Source organism: Mya arenaria, chromosome 12 (assembly GCF_026914265.1).
Source record: "Mya arenaria isolate MELC-2E11 chromosome 12, ASM2691426v1".
NCBI classification, from domain to species: Eukaryota; Metazoa; Mollusca; class Bivalvia; order Myida; family Myidae; genus Mya; species Mya arenaria.
In genome coordinates, this window is record NC_069133.1 from 29595491 (window position 1) to 29621068 (window position 25578).

Sequence of the window (25578 nt, forward strand, 5' to 3'; positions counted from 1 at the left end):
ACAAATCATGTCTAATGGCACGCCAAGAACGTTAAGATGAGAAGTCGATGGCCCACAAACTACGCCATAAGTTGAAGTCAAGAGTTCGCTTCAACCAACGGTATATGGTGATACAGTCGATATATATACCGAGCGGGCCGTTTTGAGAATAATGCCCTAATAATTGTCAGAGAACTTACATAGTTTGGCAAAACACAACATTCGCGCTGACAGTAATTTCACAGACACAGAAGACTTCACCTATACCTAGTCGTCCAGCTTAGGATTATATCTCTGACAGACTGGTATGAACCGTATCCACCGAAACCTTTTCGTGATCCGATTAAATCCCGGAATTACATAGAGAATCTTGATGAGTTTGCTCCGTCGATCTGCATCGGCGACACTAGTGGGCTTATTTTCCATGATGGTTTCATCATCTACACCGGTTTCTAATTCCGTCTGCCAGGCTTTGATACCGCGCTCTTTTAGAGTTCCTGTCAAAGTTGAAAGAAGTATTGAATGCTATATGGTATTATATGAATGATATTATATTTTCCAACTAGTACATTATTTACTGTTCTCTACATAACAAACAAACTAGATAATAGACAATTACACATTGACACGGTTGGTACACAACCAAACGCTACGAACGCTAAGTCCGTTACTCTACAAAGGGTATGGTAGAAGAAATTGGAAAGATTGCACTTATATTATTGCAAAAATGCATTTACCTGGCATAGTATTGTCGAGAAAGCAGGCCAGAAAGCCAGCCATGAAGACAGGGTTTGCCAGGAGCATAAGTATCGTGTTGTTCAGCTCCTCAATACCTGGCGTAAGGAAAGAAAACGTGACTACTTGAGGCCTTAATTATGCAGAAAAATGGTTTAATAAATCATTATTTACTCAACGGATCTACTAACGGCCCCATTTTATGACAGTTATAATGTTGCTAGTACTTTCATAATTTAGCCTCTTTTTGAATTTCGCTACAATTCTAACTCGGTGGAAAATACACTTTGGTTTCACTTAGACTATGTCGCAACAAACCATTCATTTGTGTAGGTACATACTATCAACCTTGAACCATTACTAAATGCATGTGATACACTTTTACAATTAAAATCAAAGCACGTAAAGCGTTAACAGACTTTTGGCCTGCTACGACCAGTGAGATGTCATGTTTGCCGATTTTGTACACGAGCGACAAAGGTTGAGGACAATATAAGATACATCAATACATACAGGCAATATAGTAGGTGGGTGATTCGATCCAGCGAAATTTTTCGCGAGAATCCTACTTTTTAAGAAAGAACCCTTTAACATTAACTTTATTAAAATGTCCAATGCATTTAGTTGGATGTTTTTTTTAGTTTAGCGGACATACCCTCGACCTGGTAATAAATGAAATACTACCCGGTCATGTTTGACGTGTAGAGTAGATTTTACTAAAATGCCTAAATGCTTTACCCGTGGCAGTGCATTGTTTGTAAAACCAAAGTTCCAGATAAAGTTGCATATTTAATTGCAATTGCTTCATACTTTTGAATGAATATTTCAAGTGACTGATATTCCATGGTCATTAATTGAGTTTCATCATAAAAATCAATAAGAATTTGCGAAGGAATTCATGAGCATGCATATATTATTTTTAGATGTTAATATTAATTTGCTTTACAATTACATCATTATACTCACTAAAACGTAGCAGACTGAAAGCCTTTTCAACGTTTTAAGCACTTTGATTAAAATGATAAATAGCCTACGTAATGTATATTCATAACTCCATATTTTATAGAAAAGGATGAAAAAAATAGCATAACTCGTATTCCTTTTGTAGTGCATGGTAATTGTAATAGTTCTTGGAAAAGTAAACAAATAAAACTATTATATAAGATGTGATGTCCATTTCCTTAATAAAACCTCCAGTGCTGCACAGCAGGACAATTAGATCTGAGATCTGATAGACAACAGAGGGCAATACAGCATGGATTTGGTCCACGTATAGAATGCCATTTTATATAATCAGCCTGTACTTTCATTTTCATTGTAAATGTATCCTGCCTCCTGCAATAAAACATTCGACACAATGCCGTATGGTTGGCAGAATGTTGTGTAGGTGTTGACAATTTACAGAAACGTCGGTTAACATATTGAATAAACTGATGGCCAAGTATCATACTCAACAAAAGAGTTCCTTCGTAAATTCAACTTATAGGGTATATGGAGACGTTAGACCTCCTGTTTCATCTTAAAATGCTTGTAAATAGTAAGACTATATCAAGAAAAAGTTGATGCACGGCCGCTGGAAAAAGCCATGTGTGAGTGTAGCAATGAAAATGTCTTAAAAAATACTGACCTCAGACCAAAAGGCAGTATTTGCTTTCTGCTTTTTCAGTAACTTATTTGTGTACATATGTTAACTGCGTTGTCGCCTTACCTGCGCTATTATATCTACATGTCTTCAGCGTTATATATCAAGGGACCAGTAATTGGTTGTTATACATTTTACTGACACATTAACATTATATGTATTTTTCAAAAATAAATAACTAAACTATTATACTCAAAAACGATGCATTTCAAATAAATACAAATCCATACGTTCTTGATTTTACCAAAGACCCTTACAAAGCACTCACTACATTCACTTGGAGTCATTTGATGAACATTTTTGTGATGTGTTTAGTCCTAAATCAGAGAAGTATACCAGCAGTTAGCATGTGCTAACGTTTATTTAGAAGAAAACCAACGGCGCCAGCCTTTCCACGATTGTAGATAAGGACACACAGAGTTACATTAACGTGTTCAGAAGCTGTAACATATCTTCTTAATATAAGCGTACTTTCAATATTAATTTCTTTCTGTAAACTGATTGAATACGGTTTGGTCGTACGCCTTTTAAAGTCTACAAAAGAAATAAAAAATTAACTAGTGCACTTTAAAATCCTGAAAATGATGGCATTGAAGTGAAAAATATTGTATGTATGCAAATGCCAAGTAAAACAAAACCATGTCCGTTAAACATTACGCTTCACAGGTGTTACAGCGGCCGTTTAGTGGATGTAAAGACGGTCATTACAATAGTTGTATTACTATATCAATATCTCGGTATTCTATGATCTCTAGCATACAGAAATCAATTAAATATCCTATCTTAAATAGTAATTCTAAACGAGCTTTAATTGCATTACATTCTGAATTTCTCTTGTACCTGTGTTGATAGGGTTTTCCGTAGTTTTCACCCAATGTGGCATCATCATGGCCACCAGCATGGACATGCCAATAATGGTGACATTCCTCTTCGACCCGAGATCAATAAACTGTAAATTTGAAAGCATGACGCCTGCCAGTACGCCAAAGTTGATGATCTGAAGTCCGCCAATCACTGAGTACGGTATAGTGATGAACACCGCCCCTACCTTGCCGATCACCCCCATTATGATGAACAGAAGCCCCAGCACTTGGAACACACGTAAGCTGGCAACCTGTCAGATATAAAGGATTTTTTTAGTCTTCTTTGTTAAAACTCATTTTCAAAATTCGTGTGGCAGTTAAAACGTTGATTGTGATACCGTAATACACGAAAGTTGTACGAATGAGAATGATAAGTGACCATTACATGATAAGCCTGTACAAAACAGTTGTTGATATGGAATGGTCATGCATTTTGTTTTAGATATACGTGTACCATGTGGTTAGATATACATGCAAATGCACCATGAGGTTAGATAAATATGCACCATGAGGTAATATGTACATCTACTATGAGGTTAAATATACATGTACCGTGAGGTTAGCATTTATGCTCTAGATAGTAATTTCTAACTCTGACAAAACTTAATTATAAAACGGCTGTAAGTATTATAAAACGGAAGTTTTATTTTTAACTGTACCCTCGTGATGCCAATAGCCCCAATGTTTCCTCCAAAAGTTGAGGTTGCATGTGCCGCACCTGCCCACCCCGCCAAAATGGACATAAAACCCTCAACTGCTATTCCTCGATTCACCGCGTGTTTTGGAGGAGGCGGGGCTTCAATCACTTTCACGCATGCGTAATAGTCGCCAATGGAATCGATAATAGAACCAATCGTCCCGAGGATAAAAGTGATCAGTGCGCCTGTGTCGTATCCAGGTGGGCCGAATTGTCCTAAAGTAGGACTTCGTAGTTTATTGGGTGTGCCATATTGGGCATACAATACGATTTAGTGAAACATATTAATTGTATATTTAAAGCTATCCTCTTATACAAGTAAGTATCATAAACATCATGTTTTTTTTCCGTATTTTCTACTTCTTTAGTTGTAAATGCAACTTTAATACTAGCTTTAATTATGTATAACAATAACAATATTCTGCAAGTTTGTTCCCTCTAATAGCATTATTCGTTTATTCTAAAGCCTACGTGTATTCACTTACCGGGGTATGGAAAAATGAACCAATTTGTCTCATATATGATGTATGTTCGTGTGTCTGTACGCGCGTAGTAATCTCGACTATCTTCACCGCCCTCTTGGAACACCCCTGTAGTTGTCAGAATGGCCGACAGCGCCCATCCGACTAGTGTCGCAATCAGAATCTACAAGATTGAAAATGAGTCTATAGACAGTACTTGAACAGGTATGTCTATGGGTGAAATGACATGTACACAAGCAAAGGAACGTGATTTATGCTAAAATCAACCAGCCCACAAAAAAAGATATTGCATATGAGTTTTAAACTCAAATAAATGTTTTATTTTAATGTCAACTACTCGTTATCGTACACATGTAGTGTTTCGCAACCTGTCTTATAATAAAAGTGCATCCGGTACGCGCGTAGTAATCTCCATTTGCCTCTACGGAAGATAAGTGTAGTCGTAAGAGTGGGCGATAGCGCTGTAGGACCTTATTATTTCCCGATCCTATTTTTCACAGATCTGGGAAATATAGGATCCTATTCTTCACAGTTTCAAACTGTGACATATATGATTGACCAAAATGGTGGTAAGCAAGAGAATCATATTCTTCACAGATTTTGTCGATGACATTGCTGTTTGATAAATTTGATTAAAAATGTAATAATAAAAATAAATAGAAAATAATAAAAAGAAGAAGAAGAAGAAGAAGAAGAAGAAGAAGAAGAAGAAGAAGAAGAAGAAGAAGAATAAGAAGAAGAAGAAGAAGAAGAAGAAGAAGAAGAAGAAGAAGAAGAAAAAGAAAAAGAAGAAGAAGAAGAAGAACACCAACAACATCAACAACAATACCCCAGACCCAAGCATTCACTAGTTATCATCACACAATCTTTTACTGTATACGGTCGTTGTGACATTGACCTTTGACCTGGTGACCCAAAACCATGCCAAGTTTGAGCATCATAAGCCCAAGCGTTCCTTAGTTATCAACCGGACAAGCTTTGGTATATATGCAAAAAGCTACAGAAACATGCTCAGTAGCAAAAAGTTTAAACATAAGCCCGGTTTAGTGGCAATGGGCAACGCCAAAGACATAGAACACAAATTCACAAACAAGAAACATAGAACAGCACACAACTCTACAAACAGCACAGTGCATATATAAATAATTGGTATGTTTATCAAGAATTGTTAGGTACCGCCTTGGAACAGTCAGTAAAATGTAAATTTCCTGGGGGTTTAAACCAGTCTATGTGCACAAACCTCACTCTTATCCCAACAATTCTTAATGAAGATAAAACGCAAAAGATAAATCTTATCAAAGTATGCATTAACTTGAGGAAACTTATCAATAAAACAAATAATAATAAAAAACAATAGGTAAACCACAAGTACTTCAATGATTAGAGATCCCAACTCAATCTGCAGACGGAGGGAAACAATTCAGAGCACCTAATGCAAATACCTTTCAAAGATACGATGCAGTCATCGTTAGAAACCAAAAACATCGTTGGTATACCGACTGACCGACCGACGGGACGACCTACCGACCGACTGATATGTACAAAACAATATAAACTATATGTACTTCTTTGAAAGAGGCATACTTAATGCAATGAGTTATTTGGCTTAACGAAAGGCTTAGATTTTTTTATACTTCAATATACGTTATATTTTTGGCAAGCTACGAGGTTTATATAATATGTCCCCCAACGCCGAATACCTACAATAACCACTTCTACGCCATTGAAACAAACAACAACACATATTCTTAAAACTACGCCTTATACAAGAACAAAAAACATATTCTTACAACAACAATAACAACAACTCCACCACCAATTCTTAAAACTATTTTTTTTCTCTATATGTATCTTTGTCGGATTGTTTCCGCGAGGGTGAATTGCTACACTATCGTAAATGCCCGACCATATCAGGCAAGCTCGGAACAGAACTATCTTTAAACCAAAGCTCTTCTAGCACTGCGGTATTCACTGCTTGCCCGAAATTTAGCCGTTGAAAGCGTTGGAAATACTTTTTCCAGTACATCTGTCTATACCAACACAACTCACAACAAACACAATGCCATCTACCTTAAATAGGCATACACCAACTATTACGGTGCAAACAAGAACCAATACTATTCCTACTTATACCACTAATAATCGTACAGCAACAACATAAAAAATAAAACAACTATCTCTACAACAACCGCCACTGCGCCTACAAGTGCAGCCAATAACAGCAACAGCAACAAAAACGACAACAACAAAATCAACGATTCTTTATGACAAGAATGTATACTCATACATGTATATCAACAAAATATATCTGCAATACTGGAAATAGCAATCTGTGACAAATGTAACTCAGTTGTAAAATTTACTTTTTTGTTAAAAAAATGATGCAATTTTTGACCTGTGAGGAATGTGATTTCATGGTACATAAAAAAACGGCTTCGATCACAAATTTCCCAGGAGCTGTGACATATATGTTCGAAATGTGTGACAAATGAGATCTTATTTTCCCCCGCTGTGAAGAATAGGATCCTTTTTTTCCCAGGTGGGATTATTTTCCCCCGCTGTGAAGAATAGGATCCTTTTTTTCCAAGGTGGGATTATTTTCCCCCGCTGTGAAGAATAGGATCCTTTTTTTCCCAGGTGGGAAGAATATGATCAGGGAAAAATAAGGTCTTACATAGCGCCAATCATACTAGTGTAACTATCAGAAAATACAATGAGCTAAACATGGCTGTATGGTCGTGGGTCGGAGGCGAATATGTCCATGGGTCTGATGCGCGTAGACATATCTCCTGTTCTCGCGCATCTAAGAAGAACCCTGTGATCGTCTTGGAGTATAATATTTTTCACCATTGCTCAAATATATACACATGCATTGACTTAACTGTTTGAAAAATGAGATTACCGAGAACATCTTGTGAAAGTGAGACCAGCGGATATGAAAGCCGCGAGCAGGCGTCCAGAACGGTAATGGCGTCCGGAACTTCTTTAGGTAGAACGACAAAATGAGAGCAATAGCCACCGTTCTGAAACAGATTGAGATGCCATGGGGAAATTATATTATATTTTACATTCTAGTAGCATCGTATTGTTAAGTTTTTTAGTGGACGATATTCCTCAGTGCTCATTTCGTGTAGCAGTTCGAATGTTAGGGTTATACTGTACTAAACATATTAGTAAAGTTAAATTTACCACAGTCTTGCATTGAATGTAAAAGTGTTTTGTTTTGTTTTTGACAACCGCCTGACTCCGCTACTGTTAAAGGAAAACAACCAAGAAGACCCCTGTGACCGTCCTACATCCTCTCAGGGATATGTATTTCAAACCGAAAACTGACGTTTATTGAAGACCGCCATCAAAATACCTACTTTGTTTAACATATAATTATTTGTCCAGGGTTATCAAATCAAGAAAGCATTGTATTGGCATATTCAATTAGAACATTGCCAATACCCAAAGAACATGCTTGATGGAATTGAGTGACACTATAATTTGAGTAAAATATAAATAAGAATTCAAACATTATATCGTAAGGAGAAAAGTCACAGCAATACGTAACATGTTTAAACATGTACATTAAAGCTAAGTAGTGTTTTATTTGTAGCTTATGATCAACTCAACTGCATTTACTACCTATGTAATACATATTTTATACGTAAGTCCTTATGATGTGGACATACTAATAAAAACTGATATTTGTTTTCTACAACATTTATTTTGCATTTTCTATATTCTCTGTACATGTATACATGTCTTTACCTTCCTTCTTCAATAATAGGGTTCTCTGCCGTAATCAGAATGCTGTAAGAAATATCATTAACTTATTGCTATTGATACAAAATCAATAGTTTTTCAAGTGCAAAATCTTGTTTAAAACTACTGTTTAAAACTAACATGACATTGGGGTTTTCTGAATCTCTAACTTTTGTAGAAAGCTGTTGTAAGTGACTATCGTATATATATATATATTTACATATATATATACATACTCTTCTAAAAACAGCTTCTATCTGTAAATCCGTAACATTTTCACATCTAAAACGCACATTCGACTTTCAACAACAGTTTTAAGTTAACTGACCAAGTATTGATATATTCACCGTTAACAGATTTCATGGTAAATACCATACACATAAGATGCTCAGGGTATCATTTAACGTAAAGCCAGTGTTTAAAAAATCGTATTTTCCTGAACAAACTGAAAGTGAATTTAGCCCATTGAAGCATGGCATGTTTGCTGGCATGCCCAGAATTTTAGTTGAACTCTCTCGATATCATTCACTCTATGGAAACCCCCATACCATTAGTAAGTATAGGGCTCATCATAGCATTGAATATGTTAAGCTTATCACGTATATCTTAAAGCATAGCATCAAAAAGTATGTTCAATAAGAATAAAGAACGAAAACAATCGTTTAAAAAAGGTGCCATTTTGTGACAAAGCAACAAATCGATAGGTAAATTTGTAAACAACATCCAATTTATGACCATCATAAAGCAGAATAACTTTTTCAATTATATAATTCATTTTACAAACAGTAACGTTGTCTTTGCTAAATAATTGTTGAAGTACATCTTCTGTGTATGAAATAAAAACAGTAACATATGCATAAACATTAACATTTGAATTTCTTCAATGGTGATAACAACAATTGTATCTACATGATAAAATAGGTCCATCATGTTTGACACCCATATTACTGTCAAGGAAAATACTTAATGTCGATCAAAACCAACATCGTCCACCTACAATTACAGCGAAAGCATCATCGGATACTTACAGAACAGTGATTCCCCACTGCGCCTTGGCGAACCTGACCGTAGCGCTGAACACGTACAGAGCCATTATTGTCAGCGCCGGGACGACCGTGATCGGTCCAATAAAGCGAAGAAGAAGTCCAACAATCCCCGTCAGCCCAACCAGCACGTGCAGAACGCCTGCGATCATCAGACTGCCCTCAAGCTGCAAGGTAAAAGATCGGAATTATAACTGAGAATTATCAACTGTCATGAAAATGTGAACAAAAAAGGGGAGAATTTACGATATAACTGTTTCTCTAACCCCGAATCTCTCATCTCCTATTTCCGTTTACTCGGATTTACTACCACCCCTTTCTCTCATTTGCTGACATCACTTCCTGGTGCTTCTCATTTCCATACATCATACCCAGGGGGTACACGTATTCCGAATCTGCAAAGGTTTAAGTGTCTTGCATCTTGCATATCAGACTCCAAAACCTCACTTAAACCGTTGCAGATTCGGAATACGTGTACCCCCCTACCGTTCTTCCCTATTCTCGCTTCCATTTTTCGGCCATTCAGTAAAACTAAAAGCAAATACCCTGAATTAACAGATTTGCCAAAAAAGTAAATAGCATTTATTAATACTATTATTATGTTGAAGGAACGGGGCCATACATGTTGTTTTTTATCATCAACATCTAAATTACAGGAAAATTGTTACAGATTTTACATTGCTAGTATAGTTATTGCTATAAACGTAATTACTAAACAAAAAATCAGTCGTCATTTTACTGACACACATATAGAGGTAAGTGTGCCGGCAGTGTGGCAACGTTTCGGTACTACTTGTATCATGATTACGGACCATGACATAGCCTAAACTGTATACAGCTTATAATACATTTAATAATATTAACTTGTTTGATACTCTTGAAAATGACATTTTGCTTATGAAAACTTAGGTTCAGTGTTTCTATGTGGGGATTTTAACAGTAGAATTAGTAGTAAAAACGACTATGTAATTCACGATAAGTGTAATATGTATGTTGATGACATTGATTATGAACCGGATAGGACCCCGGTCAGGGCATCTGTAGACAAAAGTCACAATAGTCATGGTATTAAATTATTAGATCTTTGTAAATCATCATATATACGTATTGTTAATGGTCGCATTGGTGATACAAATCAGTTCACTTATTTGTCTCGTAACGGTACTTCAGTGATTGACTATTTGTTATGTAATGAACGTCATTTTGCAATGATCAGTGGTTTTCTATTGGGCAATTTAATGAATGGAGCGACCATGCCCCGTTACAATTTTCATTGATTTGTAATAATCCGACAGTAAATGATGCTAGCTTTTCTGAAGTACGGTATAAATGGAATGATGTTTATAAAGATCGATTTCGATCTGGTATAATAGGTAAATTACCAGAATTTAATAATATTGTATTTAATTTAGATAACTGCACCAAACAGTCATTAAACGATGCATTAAATAATTTCACTGAAATTGTTCGAAGTGTCGCAGATCCTTTATTTTTAAAACGTACTTATTTTGACAATAAACCTAGTTTTGAGACAGAGAGTTATATGAAAAATACTGACTGGTTTGATCAAGAATGTGTTAATGCTCGTAATGTTTATTTGAATGCATTAAACTTGTATAATTGTGATAAAACAAATGTAAATAGGTTAGATTTATGCGAAAGTAAAATGCAATATAAGAATATTATACACAAAAAGAAAAATGCATTTTATGTACGCAAAATGTCTAAAATAGAGAAATTGAAGAAAGCTAAACCAAAAGATTTTTGGAAATATTTTAAAAATAAGAATAAGTCGGTTTCTAATAAAATAGAGTTAGAATCCTTTCGAGAATATTTTGAAAATCTTGGCAGTAATGTGTTTGATTGTTCAAACGAAGAAGCGGAAGATTTTTGTGAAAATAATGATTTTAATAAACAAAATGAAACGTTCCCAGAACTTGACCAACCTATCGTTGTAGATGAAATTTTAAAAGCTGTTAAGTCTCTTAAAAGAGGAAAAGCATACGGCAGTGATTGCTTGCTAAATGAATATTTTATTGAAAGTATGGATTTATCATCGGCACATTTATGTGATCTATTCAAGTGTATTTTGAACTCGGGTATTTATCCGGATAAGTGGATGGATGGTATTATAATCTCTTTGCATAAAAAAGGCAATGTTAATGGTGTAAACAATTACAGAGGTATTACCCTTGTTAGTTGTAAGTCTAAGTTATTTACCTCTGTGCTTAACAAACGACTTGAACTTTTTTTGCAATGAACATAACATAATTTCGGATGCACAATTCGGATTTCGCAAAGGCAGATCTACGCTTGATGCAATATTTATACTTATGTCATTAGTACAAAAATATTTAAGTGAAAATAAACGATTATATGTTATATTTGTCGATATGATGAAATGTTTTGATTCCATATATAGAAATGCATTATGGCTTAAAATGTATAAATGTGAAATCCAAGGCAAAATTCTTAAAATTATACGCGATATGTACAAACAAGTTAAATCCTGTGTCAAATCATGTTCTAATTATTCGGAGTATTTTAATTATGCTGTTGGTTTACGCCAAGGGGAGGTAATGTCCCCTCTTTTATTTTCTGTCTTTGTTGAAGACTTTGAATTGTATTTACAAAACAATGTTGAATCCGATTTACAATTTGATGATATAGTATTGATGTTACTGTTATTCGCAGATGATATGGCCATTGTAGGTAAAACACCTAAAGAATTGCAAGATCATTTAGACACATTATTCGAATAGTGTAATACATGGGGATTCAAAGTGAATACCACTAAAACTAAAATCATGGTTTTTCGTAATCGTGGTGGATTATTAGACACTGAGTGTTGGACCTATAATGGAAACGCTATTGATGTAGTAAATGATTTTAACTATCTTGGAACTTTTTCAACTACACGGGTAATTTTGCACTTAATCAAGAACATTTAATTGGCAAAGCCCTTAAGGCTATGAATTTTCTATTATACAAATGTAAAGATAATGACATTGATCCAAAAACGTTTTGCCAATTGTTTGACGCTTTTGTTTTGTCTGTTTTGAATTATGCTTGTGAAATTTGGGGAAATTCTAAATCAAAAGAAATAGAGAGAATACGCTTAAAATTTTGCAAAAGACTACTGAAGGTTAGGCCAAATACCTGTAATGCCTGTATCTATGGTGAACTAGGAAGATATCCGCTTTATATACATAGATATATGAGAATAATGAACTATTGGTTTAAAGTAGTTAAAACTGATAATATTATTTTAAAAACTGTATATGAGCAAGCTTTGTCAGATTGTAATAATGGTAAAAGAAATTGGGTATCAAATGTTAAGAATTTGTTAGACGCTCATGGTTTTTCTTATATATTTGACAATGTTGCCAATATAGATTGTAATTTTTTTTGTATGAATTTAAACGTAGACTGCTAGATATTTTTCAGCAAAATTGGCTCGGAACACTTAACAATAGTACAGTTTTAACTATATATAAAGAGATTAAATCTTCATTAGAATACGAAAAATACCTCGATATTTTACCAACAAATTTACGCTTGTACTTCTCCAGACTAAGGTTATCTGTATTTCCTCTGAGAATTCAGAGTGGTAGATATGCCAGAAACCGAATACCTTGAGAGGAACGGTACTGTTTAACTTGTTGCAATACTAACGATATTGAATATGTATTTCATTTTATATGCATATGTCCATGTTATTCCGATGTTAGGAAGAAATATTTAAAACTTTGTTACTATATGCACCCTTCTGTATACAAATTTCTACGATTATTGAAATCGAATGATAGAAATGAATAAATTAAACTAGCTTTGTATATTAAATATGCTCTTGTTATTCGAAATAATTTGTTGAATGTTGAAAGATAAATATTAAGTTCAGCCTCCATTTTTTTGTTACACATAGTAAATGATAGTATGTTGCTTTGTTACACATAGTATGTTGTGTTATATAAAACAAAAACGTATTTACCATTACATGTTGTATATACACGTTGACATGCTTTATGAAAATATATATGTTTATGTAGATGATGTACATTGTACAAGTCTAAATAAAAATGTCTGTCTGTCTATATATTAAAATATTCACACATGCATGACCGTTCTCTTATAAGATAAGCACTTTGAACATAATCATACAGATACAGAAGAATATATACATGTCTTCACTGACGAAAAACCAATGAATAAATCATCCAGTACGAAAGTACACCACAGAATGATAAAAAAGTAGAAGGCTTGTAGGTTATCCATATCCCAAGAAAGTATTAACCCTTCTGCAATCAAAGGAAATCTAAATGGAAGGGCAAATAAAAAAGTAAAAATATAAAGCTGTCACAAAAGTTATAGTTTAAAAAGCTGAAATGCTAGTTGATCAAAACCCATGATAAGATCATTATTGAGATTGAAATATGTGTTTCAAAAATCAACAGACTAGTAGCAAAAGGGGTGCCATGAAAGAAATCAACAGACTAGTAGCAAAAGGGGTGCCATGAAAGATGACGCGCTATGCAATGATGATCCATTTTTGGACAAAGTTAACAAATAAAAAAATAAATCTAAATCGAACAAATCAATCAAACAAATGAATGAATGAATGAATGAATGAATGAATGAATGAATGAATGAATGAATGAATGAATGAATGAATGAATGAATGAGAATCAATCAATCAATCAATTAATCAATCAATCAATCAATCAATCGCTGCAAGTAGTACGAGTAAATACTTTAAAAGATGTGTAAAGTCTGAGTAGTGCCTGCGTTAAAACTGTAAATCTTAAATCTTAATCTTAACGTACCGTACGTTCAAATTTCCTTTTGTAATAAATATTGACATGTGTTACAGCTCGTGTCTTATTTACACTGTTATTTATGCATGCATATTCTGATTCTGCTTCACACAAAAACTGCATAAAACTTCGTCGCCCAACATAAAAGGTGTTTAAACATAAAAATATCGGCCGTATAGTGCCCATGTAAGTGCACTAGCCGCCGAAATGATAAATAATGCAAAAAATCAATGACAAATAGCTAAAATAGGTAAAAGAATGGTAAACTTGGACTGAAAACACAGTTTCAAGTCACGCAATTTTCTATTTTCACTTTGTAAACAATCAATCGTTCAGCTTATACACTCAAAAACTTTTTTGTTAAGGCCTCACGAAACATAAGTTAAAAAACCGAGAGACGCTTACACGTGTGGTCTCCGGGTAGGCGTATTTATATTGCAAGAAAGGTGATATAACTTATGCACCAGTCATTTGTAACCACGGCCCCCAGGTCCGGGGAATAGCGGGGACTTTGACTTTCGGTCCAGCCAAGCCCGGGCAAAATCTTCGCTCTGCGGGGACGATCTGCTGGTAAAACCCCCGCCAAATGCCCCCGCACCCAAGGGACCCCAGATAAGGCCAATTTCCCGCTATATTTTGCGTGAAGACAAAACCACCGCAGTCACCCGGCAGTGCGGAGCCACCTGGAAGGTAAAAACACGGCCCATTTCCCCGGCTATCACCGGTTTACCCCCGGACCTGGGGGCCGTGGTTTCAATTGACTGGTGCATTACTTACCAGGTGAAAATACCTTCCTGAAACACCGAAATTCCCTTCAACGCCGCTATTTCATTCTGCTTCACACAATTCCCTCACTTAAAATTCGGCAATCACAAAACACGTTGGACCCCCTACCCCAATGTTTTCCTTCTCTATATATTAAGTTAAATTTGTGCCACAACAAATGTTGTGATACGTGATAACTGTCCCTTTTTGGGGTGACCATGTTTTTGGCCCTTCAGGTACTGGTAGCAAAACCTCTAAATACAAGTAAAATTGCAAGTACTCTGGCCATTGCGTGGCACAACTAGGACTCCTAAGGAAGGCAGTACTCCATTCGAAAATATATCATCATTTTATACGTCAGAAGAAAAAGGTACAATATGCAATCGCTGGATAAAGAAAACGCTTTACCATTTTGTTTATTTTTTTATAGTCCTTCACATATCAATTTTCCTCTTATTTCGTATTGACGTATTTCTGGATTTAATCAAGGAGATAAAATGATACCTGCATTTTTCATTTTCTTATAAGTTATTTCCAGATAAATGCAAACATCCGAAAATGAACGAAACGCCCCTTTTGCGAATCGTACGCGTAGTGCTTCAAGCTATGGCCAAATTTTATTTCCTCCCGATTCTGGAAAACGCTTCATTATATACGGTAATAGTCAAACGACACGAAAATCACATCGGAATTTCGGGTTTAACTGTGACTTTACTCTTTAAACAGGTTTGTTAGCAAAGGCTAGTGAAATCTGAATAAATGAATGTAAATAACTAAGCATTTGTAATGAATTGTATCCCTTTACAATCAAACATGGATAAACGGAAAATCGAGGAGTCGAGTACAGTACATATGCTGGGGCATATCAGAATGTAATATTTTGTAGCATGTGTACTACATGCAAAAAGCCATCGTTCATTGACATTATATATCATACATTTTTATAACACTGGTAATGAAATGTAGATTGTTAGCAAGTTTAATTATCTGGGAACAGTTTTTCTCCCGGGGGCCCTTTTTCAGATGCCCAAAATGCAATTGCATGTCAAACTTTAAAGACAAGTAAGTACTTGTATACCTTAAGATATGTTATTGTTAGCCTTAAGTTGGATTTGTTTGATGAGCTTATTTCGCCCTTTTTTGTTATGGTAGTGAAGTCTGGTATTTGTTTAAAGAAATGCCATAGAGCGAGTACCTGTAAAATATTGTTGGGTGTTTAAACGTATATATAAGGATATTATTCAGGGCGAACTTGGATGTGTAAACTACAAGACAACTAGATACCATAATTGTGTAATGTACTTAGTTAAGTTATTAAGTACATACAATATATGATAATAAGTTCAATACTTTTGTTATCTTACTTTATTGAGTAGTTGTGACAGGTACACTAACAAAAACTGTTGGTATTCGTTATTACGATATTTCTTTCGGCCATGCACGTTGAAGGAAATAATAAATTAACAATTAGTGTGTAGCAGAGACTAAGGGATTAGTTCATAAACACTTATGTGGAATCTTAGAAGACTCTAGTGTTGCATTTTTAGACAAAATAACATGTTCTATGTTTCTATAGCATATGTAAAAAAAATCGATTTAGTTTATTGAAGTAACGTGCATCTGCATGAATACTTAATAATGAGTGTAGAATATCTTTAACCCTTTGATCAGAGGATATGTAACATATGCCAAGTCGTAGAAGTAGATTTTTTTCGAGTATATGCCCATTTTTATAGACGTAGAACAAACGTGCTATTTTTGCTAAAAATTGGTGATAAAAATCTATTAATAAAACTTAGTATAGTGATATGTTTACAATGCATTTTAGTTAGCTTAGCTGACTAGTTTCTGTCTAAATGAATTGTCTATTCGTTTTTATTAAAATGATGTTTTTTGATTTTGTAAATTTATTATTTTGATTTACTTAACTATTTTAGTTACTCAATGTATATGTTTAATCGATATCTACGCTTATTTTTGGTTAATACTTAATATATATGCGTTGATTCATATGACAACTTTATTGTATATAATTGTATTGTATATTATTGTGTCCTCATGGGCTATACCCTCCTGGATATTCTGTAAATAAATCTTAATTCTTGATTATCATATACTTTTCCAATAAAAGTAGGGTTTTCCTTTAATAAACTTGTATTTTTGTAAAGCAGCTTTTGGGTTCACACAAACGATAGAATAATTTCTTCCTACCTTTTGAATTTTATCGTCAACTGTCGTTGTCGAATTTACAGGTATCGTTCCTGAAATGTTGAAAAATAAAATTTACATTTCCAAATCGTTTCAAGACACAAACACAAGAACTGACTGTGCAATAAGAACGGGGCTGTGTTGCTAGCACATACACTAGACAACAAACGGTCAAATTGTAAACCTAACGATGTCTGACTTTATTCTCTCAGCTCGTTCTTCTTCATAAGATCGTTGTTTGTAAACTGGTGAGACTGTGTTTATAATAGAAAAGGTACTCATAGTATGAATACCAAATATATACCAAATCACCTTAATGCATTTATTGTAGGATATTCCTTACAGTTTGAGATGAATGCTTCGACTAGCGGATACGCGGGAGCATTTTATAAACACCATATATCGGTTAACAGCGCAGTTGCTTTTAGAACGACGACAACGACGACGTTATGTCGGTCACATTTGTCTTCATTTTCCCACACTTTTACAAAAACACATATACTAAGTTACATATTAAGCAACATACAAAACATACAATCACACTATCACTATCATACATTTCTTTGACAAACACAACTCAGTTTAATATGATGATTATAAATTACAATAATTTCATACTGTAAATAATGTAGATATATTCAGTAAAACCACATTCAATCAATATATTTTCAACATTTACATATTTGGTAGTATCCATTACAAGTTGTTGCAAGAATATCATATACGTACATTAACACAATTCACAATTCATGTAAACAATGAACTTTTTATTTTAATGTGAATTAAATAAAGTGTCAAGATTTTTTTTATATGTGATAAAATTATTCTGCCAATAAGTAGCCTTTTAATGCATGTTTAAAGGCTGGTAGCTTATCTTGACATTTAATGTATGTAGGAAGAGAATTCCAAATTTTCATTGCTTTATAGGCAAATGTATTTTTGATATAGTTTGTTCTAGGTTTTACAACAAAAAGATCCTTGTTTTCTGAAGAACGCAAGCTATAGTGCTCATTTTTGGCAAATGTTAACAATTCTGTGAAGTACGAAGGAGTTAAACATTTCGTGCTTTTAAAAACAAGTAAAGGAAGATGATAATAGCACCTGTCTTCAAAAGAGAGCAACCCTGACAGTTTGAATATGCTTCCACAGTGGCTAGTTCCCGACTTCATTATTAGCTTAATCGCTCTTTTCTGAATATAAGTGATTTTTGTGGTATCTGAGAAATGTGTAAGTCCCCAGACACTACAACAGTACTCCATGTTTGACATGATATATGCATTATAATACAATAATTTCATCTCGTCTGTTAGATAATATGCTATTCTTCTTAGAAGTGCCAATTTTGAATTAAGCTTATTCACTACAGTCTTAACATGTGTATGCCATGACAATGTCTGATCAATATGCACCCCGAGGACCTTTTGACATTTCACGTTTTCTACTGACAATCCATATATTGATACTTCAAGTTGCAATGCATGTTTTGCCTTATAATTAGTACATAGAATCATACATTTGGTTTTTGATTCTATGTACTAATCAAAATGATTAAATGAAAACACAACTTATTTATTAATATAACAGAAGACTTACGGTATAAAACGTGTGTACGGTCAAGTGGCCAGTGCTGGAAAATAAATGTATTACCCTACGCGAGTCTCGCGCAAGAACGCGCCATTTGAAGATATTTGGTTGTACACCATTCTGCAATTTAAATATTGCAAAATAATTCAAACTCTAAAAGAGCGATGTTCTTACGAACTACTTGATGCCAACTGTCGCCAGTAGTCGCCAGTAGTCAACCCATCATGCACACAACCACTGAAGCATTAAACAGAGGCGGTAATCACGTGGTACATTGTTTTGATACCAAGCACTAAAAATGGCTGCGCCCAGTGAGACGGTATGTATTTTTGTTTATTTTCTCTCCATAATTAAACAAATAGACCATGTTCCAGCGCCCAATGCTCCCTGTAATATGGTACCTTCATTTCGTCAGACAGTTCTGTAGTTTACATGGAATGCGTGTCACAAGTTTTCAATCGAGGCGAAATGTGCTGAGGAAATCTTTGACCAAGCATGAACTGTCCATTGTTTTCAAAATTCGTCTTTAATATACGCAATTTCGTTTACATAACTATTTATAAACCTTGGCCGTACACCTATAGATATGCCCTAAGTTATGTTTCCATAGCAACGTACGCATTTTGCGGATATAACGCTACAACCATATTTCGAACCAAGCACTTACGAAATATAATTCGAACCAAGCACTTCATCATTTTATACGCTACATGTATTTCTTTTTCAGGCTGATAAACAAACCGTTCAACAGCTAGAAACGCATACTACTACTGTAGCATAGTACTATAAAGGTTGTATATGTATACGTATCATGTACAATACCATTTAATTTCAAGAAGAATTTTATTGAACAGTCCGAGCATCGTTATTTTTATGGTAAAACTCTTATTTTTAAACAATATAACACAATTTTTCCGCGCAGAGGTATTTGAAAATCATGATCAATTAAAACGTTCATCGAAGATATGGATTTGAAGTTATATAAAAAATATATCAGGAAATGTTTCTGCAATGACTGCACCATGTTGGCGGTATTTTATTTTCGTCCATACATTAACTCGCATAATATAATGGCCATTTCTTTGTATACGTCACAACAATTAATTCCTAAGTACTCTTTTGTTGTGATCGTTTATTTTAACTTATAACTAAACTCATGTATTTTCAATTAACAGGTATCATATGCATTTGACTTATCAGCACGGAAAAGGTTGCCAGGCCGGAAAATATACGACTGTTTCAACAGATAGAACACTAAAGGGCAATCTGGATGTGCGTTGGGAGAAAGCCAGTAGAAATGACTCGAAAATGGTTACTACAAAAAGGATAGGCTTGGAATAAATTTACCATAGTATTTATTCATTGTGAAGTGTACTGAACATCATTGTACATTGTATCTCTACTGGGTACAATATTTTCGCATATTTTAACGTTTAAAATAAACCAAGAGAGTATATGTTGCTTTACATTTTAGCTATTTTTGTATGCGTCTGTCGAATTGTCTCTTATTGAGCTGCATACCTTAAAATATTGCATTTTGTAGCATCAAAACTATATCAATTAATAGTTAGCTTATAAATTTCGTATACTTTAAGAGTATTAGTTTCGGGAAATGGCTGAGGAACAAATAATCAATTCGAATAAATGTTTATTATTTTCATTATTTTTATGACAAAAGCATGCAGTGTGAAAACAACACACATTACTAACGTAACAGTATGAGTGTAAGTATAGAATGTGTATAAACCATTGTTAACATGAACATGCTATATTCATATAATAAATATTGTATAATTATACTCTGACTTATGCAAATACATACAACCTTGAACATATAAAAGCAATTAAACAAAAATCGAGGACTGTATCATTAACATAGTAATTACAAATCGCAAACATAAACTGAAGATTATCACAGATTAAATACATTCAATTGGGTTAAGAACCGATCATTGCAAGCAGATGATAACATTATGCACCAGTCAATTGTAACCACGCCCCCAGGTCCGGAGAATAGCGGGGACTTTGGCTTTAGATCAAGCCTACCCCGGGTAAAATCCCCGCCCTGCGGCGACGAACTAATGTTAAAATCCCCGCCAAATACCCCCGCACCCCAGGGACCCTAAGTTAGGCCCATTCCCCGCGATTTATGCGCGAAGACAAAACCACCGCATTCACCCGGCACTGCGGGGACACCTGAAAGGTAAAAACACGGCCCTTTTCCCAGGCTATCCCCGGTATACTCGCGGACCTGGGGGCCGTGGTTACAATTGACTGGTGCATAAGTGTGTTTAAAAAATATAAAAAAACAACAGTTCACTCAATCACTTATTTGCGCACTTCTGGACGCTTCTATAGTAGCTCAGGCCGAACGTGAAGCGTATTCTTTACCACAGCTACGTTTCCTCCCCTTGGTGGAATAACAGACGAACCACCAGATCTCGTCGAATGTGGTATTTAGCACCACACATTTTCCACACACATTCGATCTGGGCGTCTGAATGTACCATTCTCCGATGGTTAAACAAATCCCCATTTGTGGCGAACGCTTTGTCACAGTCGGTACACTGGCTCTGCATTTCCTCACTATGGGCACAACCTCTAAACTATGATTTAATAAATATTTTAAGAATATTTGTATCCTGTATTTGCAAATTGTAACATTTAAAATATTTCTTTATATTCAAGTAAATATTTTATATGCATAAACATAAATGTAACGACTTCGAAATATGGCAATCCTAAACGGATAGTTTACCTGTGGGGTTTTGAGTTGCTTTGGATAAAGAACATAAGCTCACAGCATCTGTATGGTGCTGAGCCTGTATGTTTCTTTAATGTATACTTAATGCGCCTTTGGTCTTGTATGATTTCCCACAGTGTCGGCATAACACATTCTGCAACAATATATAAATTATATAGTGCTTGGTTCGAGTTATATTCCGTAAGTGCTTGGTTCGAAAGACGGTTGTAGCGTTATTTCCGCAAAATGCGTACGTTGCTATGGTAACATAACTTAGGGCATATCGATAGGGCTACATGCAATGTTCATAAATAGCTCTGTAAACGAAATTGCGTGTATAAATGACGAAATTTAGAAAAAAATGGACAGTACATGCTTGGTTCAAAGATTTCCGCAGCACATTTCGCCTCGATTGAAAACTTGTGACACGCACTCCAAGTAAACTACAGAACTGTCTGACAAAATGAAGGTACCATATTACAGGGAAAATTGGGCACTGAAGCATGGTTGATGTTAGGAAATTTGATAGTTTAATTATGGAGAAAAAATATACAAAAATACATACCGTCTCACTGGGCGCAGCATTTTATTAGTGCTTGGTATCAAAACAATGTACCACGTGATTACCGCCTCTGTTAAAGCGTACTCCAAAAGCAGTCGACTCCACACTCTTATGCATAATGCCGCAGATATCCAGCTCCGCCTATTCGAGCATCGGGGTCGACAAAAGCGCACTCATGTATGTATGAACAATCACGTTAAGAATGGAAGCATCGTTAATGCTTAATTTCCGGAGTTTTCGAAGACAGGCTTCATGTTGGTAATAATGCCATTCTGAACGGTATTTTGATATACTTGTTTGAGTTTTGTATATCGTTTACCATAAAAAAAACTTCTCAACAAAACTGCGAACACATTTTTTAAAAGTATATAGCTCTGAGAAATATCACACGTTCAAGACTGGTGGGTTGAATCAGTAAAATTAGTAAAGTTCACGCTAGGGTTTCCACCAAGAACTAAACATACACTGGACACTTTTAGATTCACTGGTTGGGATCTGAGTTAAGGAACTATGGAATAACGTAAAACAAATTTCCGTTTGTCAAAAACATGACGCCTACGTTTATTCATATCTAGGATCGACGTAAGATCCGTCATGCTTTCCTAAAATTTATGACCAAACGGTCTTCGACCAGCGTAAATGCTGAAGTCAACAGGCAAAACTTCCAGGATATCTCCTCACAAATTAAACATGTTGTTCCTGCTATAATATTCCCACACCGTTAACTAACGCACATGCAAGCATTGTTCTGATTCTTTTTATTGTACATCTCTTTATCTAAAGTAGAGTTCACATCGACTTACGGTTTTGTCCCCAATATTTCGTGTACAACAAAACGTTAACCTTTCAATCATGTAGATGTACATGCATAAATTGTGACTGGCGCATATAAGTTTGAATGATGGTGATCAAGCAACTTGGTTTCCTCTGGGTACCCAAAATTCCTCCAAATCACACCAACGAGATTGATTACTTAATATAATGTTAAAAAAATGTTTGAAACCATATTTCGATTGAAAAACTTCTCTACTTGGCTTTTTTACTAGGCCATTTGGTATTCATAATATTTGAAGAAGTTCCAAAACCTATGCCTGTCTTCTTTGAAAGAATTGATATTTGGTCGATTAACAGAAGAAAAGAGAACTAATCGAGACAGTCAACTGATTGACTACTTTAAATCTTTGGTAAAGTGTATCAATCAAAAACAACAAAAAAACAGTCACGTTAGAATGATTTTTCTATGAACGTTCCCAGTAAGTAGTATTTTTAATAATTTTGCTACGTACCATCATCATTGCAGGCCCAGGCTGGCAGGCTCATGAGTGCCAAGAGAGGAACCACGTAGCTGGCTGTCGGTCCCTGGTACAACGGCAGGCTATTGGAACATAATAATGCTACTTTAAGAAATAGGAAACTAATAAAGGAGATACGAGATGTGTCCCGGAATAGCATAGTCAAAGGTTATTGCGAAGTGAGTAATATTGATTTGTTTAATATTCTGACATAAAAGTATGGGAAAATCTCATGAACTAAAAGCGATGTGCAGCTTGAAATACACAACTTAATGAAACCCTTCGTGCACATGCCAGCGAGAAAGAATGACGGCTACGTGACAAATGTTACATAGTTTATAATTGCTCTGCGTGGTATGTTACTGCGTTTAAAGACACCATATTTCCGCACCTGAACTGAGTCAAATGACTGTTTTCCTGGCGAGGGGATCTTCTTATAACGTACACACGTTTGTATAATTCTTTATTACTGACCACCTATGCATTTAACTATTTGTCTGAGAATGTTCGGATAGTATTTAAATATTTACCGGATTCCAATCGTGTTTTGTAGAAGTGTACACACCCCGGACATAAACATAGTTGTACTAAGGAGCCTTGCTTTGAGTGCTTCGTCTGCGCGCGCACACAGGATATCCGCTACTAAAAGTGACGTCGACAGACTTCGTGACAGCGACATCAACATTTGCTGTGAATACATCAATATTTTTATATTGAACACCGATTAGTTGTTTGTTTTGTTTGAAATATACTTCGAATATGCGTTAATAAGGCGACAAAAACGTCTCCACGGAAATGCACTAACATACATGTAAAACATTAGCCGACAGTGTTCATAATGATAGGAGTTCATAGTTATATATACGTAGATATTTTATGTTAATGAGGTAATTCACTGCATAGTTGTTGTTTTTTTTGGTGTTTTTTTATTTCGCACTTAAATTTTAGAGAGTAATACTAGCTATTTAGTATCTAAAAAACTGTCTTTTTTTAAGTATATCAGAAATCACCTACCTGCAAGGCAAAACCGATGGTAAGAGGTACAGGCGGGTTCTCAAATACGTCGTAATGAAACAATGGTTCGTCTGTAATATCAATATCCACATGGGGCTCGTGCCCATTTAACAGGGTGCCCTTACTGAGACCCTCCGCGTTCTCCATTACTGTGGGAGGAGAATGGTTACCCTGGAGCTCGCCATTCGTCTGAAAGGAGACAATGGGGAATAATCGTAATTGTTTGTAATATATCGTGACATTACGGATGTTTGCGATTTTATAAACTGTTTACGTATCTTCCATGTGTGGCAGGTGCGGGTAGATACAATCGGACTGGGGACGTGTGCATTCGGTAGTCAGGTATCCGACCCGAGGGCATGTTGACAAGCCGGTAACCAGGCTTCCCTACGTACCGGCTACGCGGCGTGTCCGGGGGTCGGATTTTTCAATGCGTACTGGAAACACATGCTTGCTTCTTTTTCTTGCATACCTTTAACTTTGAAATTTGATAACATTGGGCGTTAAAAGCACGTTTGTTTTACTTTTCACCAAAACACATGAGCTTCGCTGTTTTCTGACGTTATGACGCGCAGTACTTTGCAATTATAGTTGGCTTCTAATAGTTCGAACATTGCATTTCCACAGAATATATTTCGTGTTTTTTTAAATAAGTATTTATTGAATTTTTATTTCTTGAAATGTCATAAATGAAATTGCTTATATCTTTAATTGGCGCGTTTGCACAAACGCTGGTCTCATGGCCGAAAACACGTGTCCGGTATGCAAGAATAGTAGTACATTGTAGTACTATTTTGACCTATATGCATAAAGGCATACAACATTCGGGGGCAGTAGCATGTTAGTTTTGAAAAAGAAAGCAATTGCCATGTATACGCAACCATCACCGAAAACATAACTGTGGTTTCATACATCCAAATAGCCACAACCTTTTGATTTCTTAGTTGTCGCAGGAAGTGGTTTATTGGTTAACTCCAGATAATTTTTCAATTGTTCGTCTCAAATCCACAAGATGTTATTTCTAAATTTATAAAAAACAACAATAAAGCATGATAAACCGAGTTTGTCATTACCAAGGGTACGGATTCCGCTTGTATTCTCATTTTCATAATTGAACGTTCCACTGTTCTAAAACATCATCACCACAATCAAGGCTTCTTCACAATACAATTAGTATTTCTTCCAAAAACCATAGGGGCCACCTTTAGTTCCTTCGAACAAAACGTTTCACTACGCTTTAAGGAAAAGGTTATGCACTGGAGTAACCTAGTAGCCACAGGTGGTCGGAGACAGCTCGCGAACGGACATGTAAGCCGGTTCCCACGCCATCAGGTCCGTAGCTCTCGCAGTGATTTAGGGAAGCGTTAGTGCGCTTCCATAAAATCACACTGTATTTCTTAAGCCA

The 25578-nt window shown here is 35.4% G+C and overlaps 1 protein-coding gene across 1 annotated transcript; it reads right to left on the minus strand.

Annotated features, from left to right (window-relative positions):
* Nucleotides 1-246: 246 nt before the first annotated feature.
* On the minus strand, nucleotides 247-25276 carry LOC128210594 (solute carrier family 23 member 2-like). The gene is made up of 10 exons (XM_052914945.1): nucleotides 25247-25276; nucleotides 24174-24362; nucleotides 9177-9358; nucleotides 8155-8196; nucleotides 7301-7421; nucleotides 4402-4561; nucleotides 3879-4132; nucleotides 3197-3470; nucleotides 717-812; nucleotides 247-476 (listed from the first exon to the last, which is right to left on the minus strand). The coding sequence occupies exons 1-10, from the start codon at nucleotides 25274-25276 to the stop codon at nucleotides 247-249; spliced, it is 1578 nt and encodes a 525-aa protein (XP_052770905.1).
* Nucleotides 25277-25578: the final 302 nt, after the last annotated feature.

Coding starts and splice junctions, on each gene's coding strand:
- LOC128210594 (XM_052914945.1), bottom strand. CDS start 25,276: ATGAGAATACAAGCGGAATCCGTACCCTTG. Junction 24,363..25,246: donor AAGCGGAATCCGTACCCTTG/GTAATGACAAAC, acceptor GTCTCCTTTCAG/ACGAATGGCGAGCTCCAGGG. Junction 813..3,196: donor GGAAAACCCTATCAACACAG/GTACAAGAGAAA, acceptor TCCTTACGCCAG/GTATTGAGGAGCTGAACAAC.